This window comes from Rutidosis leptorrhynchoides, chromosome 6 (genome assembly GCF_046630445.1).
Source record: "Rutidosis leptorrhynchoides isolate AG116_Rl617_1_P2 chromosome 6, CSIRO_AGI_Rlap_v1, whole genome shotgun sequence".
NCBI lineage: Eukaryota > Viridiplantae > Streptophyta > Magnoliopsida > Asterales > Asteraceae > Rutidosis > Rutidosis leptorrhynchoides.
In genome coordinates, this window is record NC_092338.1 from 264,110,348 (window position 1) to 264,113,969 (window position 3,622).

Below are 3,622 nucleotides of genomic sequence, written 5' to 3' on the forward strand. Positions count from 1 at the left end.
AAATAATAACATTCAGCACGAAGTGTCTTTTCTAAATGTTCTTATTTTCATCCAATCTATAATGTTCGTGAACAAAGTTTTTTCAAAAAACGAAAAAAAAAAAAATTTGTTTCCCCCCGTTTCCCCCCGATTGGCGGGAAAACGCTCGAAGAAGTAATATATAACAATTATCGTGTTTTTCGAGCGTATTTTGAGGTTTTAGCTATTGGGGTTTAGATATTAGGGTTTAGATATTAGGGTTTATAGGGTTTAGATATTAGGGTTTAGAAATTTAGGGTTTAGGGTTTAGATTTAGGGTTTAGATTTAGGATTTAGATTGAGTTTTTAACACGAACGGTTTAGAGTTTAGGGTTTAGGGTTTGGTGTTTTGGGTTTATGGAATAAACCCAAAATACCAAACCCTAAACCCTAAACTCTAAATCGGGCTAAATTTTACTTTACAAAACATGAAAAAAAAACCTTCATATTCTTTACGAACAATATTATCTTGAATGTTATTTTTGTCGATCGTTTTCCCGCCTAAATAATAACATTCATCACGAAGTGTCTCTTCTAAATGTTCATATTTTCGTGTGATCTTGATGCCGGAAAAAAAAAATTCAAAAAAAAAACGAATTTTTTTTTTGCTTCCCCCCGATTAGTTACTTCCCCATTGATCATGCCCCTATATATATATATATATATATATATATATATATATATATATCACATCCTTAAATAACTTTTAATTAAAAACTGACACGTCAGCAAATACTTTTAGTTTATATGTATAAAAAAATAACGTACATCTATTATGATCACCATGCAAAGTTAACTCTCAAAATATAAATATTGGTTTATAAATTATTGCACAACTTTTCTGTTTGTTATTTTTTTTTTTTGAAAAGCCAAACTTTATTAGAGAAAGAAAAAGAATATAAAAGGAGAGGCATTAGAAGCCCAATTACAACTCGAAAAAACATAGAAAACCCGAGAGCTACCATATACATACAATTGAATCAAAGAATAAAAATAAACCTAGAAAATCTCGAGGATAAAAACAGGAAAAGGCTTTCATCAACCGATTTCTAGTAATAGGAGGAACAACTTGTGCAAAACAAGCTGGGATAGAAATCGAGGTACAGTGCTGAGAACTCAGCGACAAAGTATCCGATCCTACCCCACTTAGCCCTTACCTACACAGAAAGCGGAAGAATCGAGCAAAAAACATGTATAAAATAAATTAGCCGATACCATCTTTAGGCGGGTTTGCATCAAACATTCTCGGGTTTGAGATCCAATTAAGCCAATCAAGGTTGCCTTTCTTCCATCTGGCGTTGATCCATTCAAAGCATTTAGCTTGAATATCCGCGACAATTTTTGAAGAGCCAAGAGTATCTTTGCCGAAAACATGGTTGTTTCGATTTTGCCAAATAAAATAACACGTGACCCAAACAACGGCTTGCCAAATGGAAAGTCCTAGATTAGAATTTAGCATGGGATTCGGGCACTTGGATAAATCGGAGAGGCATGTAATGCATTGATGGTCCAATTTCCACCATTTAAAAATCCTATTCCAAATATCCAAGGAACTTTTGCAATACAAGAAAGTGTGCTGAAGAGTTTCAATGTCGTCATCACATACCGGGCACCTGGTAGAGTGGAGATCTATACCTCTTTTATCGAGCTCGGTTCTCACCGGTAGCTTGTTAAGGCTAATTCTCCAAATGTGGATACCAATTTTTTGAGGAACCAAAGGATTGAGAAGAGTCGGGATCGGTGGAGACTGATGCGTGGAAGCTAGAGAATTCAGAATGGACATGAGTGAGCATGTTGTGAAAATCCCTTTACCACAGTGTATCCATTTCCAAAAAGAGGAAATGCATATATCTTTTATTGAGAAATTTAATAATTTTATACTGAATTAATAGATTGTGATCGTACCATCTTTGACTAATTAAGCATCAATCAGAAATAGTTGAAACAAATGACATCAATAATGGAAACGTAATTTAAAATTGGATATGATTATTATACGAGTGAGTAAACATAAAGAAGCAATGATATTAAAGCTAGGGATTACAAAAGGAAATAAACCTTTTTGATTATGATTATGTAGATGGACTCAAATTACAATATATTCCAAAAATTACATAAAAACATTTGATTCCAAGATATCTTGATAATCATTTTTGAACAAGTTACTACAATAGCTGAGTTCTCTTTCATCTTCCGTGCTGCTTCCATTGATGTAAGTAGTTGAATTTGAGCTCGAGTTTATAGGAGTTGGACTTGATGAAGGTGTCGATAGGTTTGATAAATGTGTTTTGAGCTCGAAATCGCTTGAAGTAGTATTCAAACTAGGCTCATTTAGTTGTTGATTGTAATCGTAGTTGTCTATGGCAATGAAGTTATCAAGATATTTTTGCCAATCATTTAGTTGAAATTTTTCTGTGTCACAATGGGTAAAAGTTGATGGAGGTTGGTCTACATTTGGTTCCACAAGGTTTGTAGCAAATGAGATAGTATTAGGAATTTCTTGAAAAAGGGTGTGGTGATCATGGTTTTGAAGTTGGACTAGAAGATTGTCTCGAATGTGATTAGGGATTCCAAATTGGCCTGCTAACCTTAAATGTCCGGGGTTCACTATAGGTGGAACACCAAACATGTTTGTGCGAGACGAGCTATTAAAAAGTGAGCTCAAAATGGATGAGATATCTAGAAGATCAAGTCGAGGATTGTGAGTGACCGGATCAATTCCCATTCGAATAAGTCTTTTCTTAATATGCGTGTTCCAATAATTCTTGATTTCGTTATCTGTTCTTCCTGGTAATCGAGTTGCAATAGCGGACCACCTATAAAACAACCTAATGATTAGATAGCTTTGAATAAAATAATAAATTCACAACTTTAACAAAAGCTACTCTAGAAAAAATGCAGCCTTATAAACATTGTTTTTTAATTCCCTTTAAATAAACAAGATATATATATATATATGTTGACTTACTTGTTCCCCAAAACACTATGTAGTTGAATGATTGTTTCCTCTTCTTCAAAAGTAAACCTTCCTCGTTTAATATCAGGCCTTAGATAATTTGTCCATCTTAACCGACAACTTTTTCCACATCTATGTAAACCTACACACCATCAATCAAAATTTAACATGAAAAAAATCGGTAATATTCAAAGAGATCGATTATGTATATGCAAAAGTCGAATAAACATTTTCACTTATTGAAAATCATTAACATACCAGCATTCTTGGGAAGAGTTCTCCAATTTCCATAACCATTCTTCTGAATGTAATCAACAAGCTTTTGATCTTCTTCTGCAGTCCATGGACCTTTCTTTAAACCATTTTTATCACAACAAGGTGATCTTCCCATGATGTTAAGTTCCACTTTAGTACTAATAAGTTAAAGTTTATATCTTTCTAGAAAAAGTTATAAAAAGTTATGTATTAAGAGAGAAATGAAGTGTTATATAAGATAGAGAGAGATGTAGGTCCATTGAAATGGGAGTATTATATATTATATATTATAATTATAATTATAATTAATTATTAATTAATTATATATATATAGAAGTAAAGAAGAAAGAAAGATTTGAAACAGAAGAAGAAAGTCTAAGGGATTCGGTAGCC

General features: G+C 32.9%; 2 protein-coding genes across 2 annotated transcripts; both read right to left on the reverse strand.

Annotated features, from left to right (window-relative positions):
- Positions 1–1,222: 1,222 nt before the first annotated feature.
- Positions 1,223–1,801, reverse strand: LOC139854486 (uncharacterized). Its single transcript, XM_071843788.1, has one exon. It carries the CDS (start codon positions 1,799–1,801, stop codon positions 1,223–1,225), a length of 579 nt encoding a protein of 192 aa, XP_071699889.1.
- Positions 1,802–2,111: 310 nt separating this feature from the next.
- Positions 2,112–3,395, reverse strand: LOC139851597 (transcription factor MYB41-like). Its single transcript, XM_071840677.1, has 3 exons — positions 3,233–3,395; positions 2,987–3,116; positions 2,112–2,834 (listed from the first exon to the last, which is right to left on the reverse strand). The coding sequence occupies exons 1-3, from the start codon at positions 3,363–3,365 to the stop codon at positions 2,129–2,131; spliced, it is 969 nt and encodes a 322-aa protein (XP_071696778.1). The 5' UTR covers positions 3,366–3,395; the 3' UTR covers positions 2,112–2,128.
- Between the last annotated feature and the right edge of the window lie 227 nt (positions 3,396–3,622).

Excerpts from the sequence above, each read along its gene's own strand:
- LOC139854486 (XM_071843788.1), bottom strand. The coding sequence starts at position 1,801 with ATGTCCATTCTGAATTCTCTAGCTTCCACGCATCAGTCTCCACCGATC.
- LOC139851597 (XM_071840677.1), bottom strand. The coding sequence starts at position 3,365 with ATGGGAAGATCACCTTGTTGTGATAAAAATGGTTTAAAGAAAGGTCCA. Across the intron at positions 3,117-3,232 it reads AACTCTTCCCAAGAATGCTG|GTTTACATAGATGTGGAAAA; the intron begins GTATGTTAATGA and ends GATGGTGTGTAG. Across the intron at positions 2,835-2,986 it reads CATAGTGTTTTGGGGAACAA|GTGGTCCGCTATTGCAACTC; the intron begins GTAAGTCAACAT and ends GTTGTTTTATAG.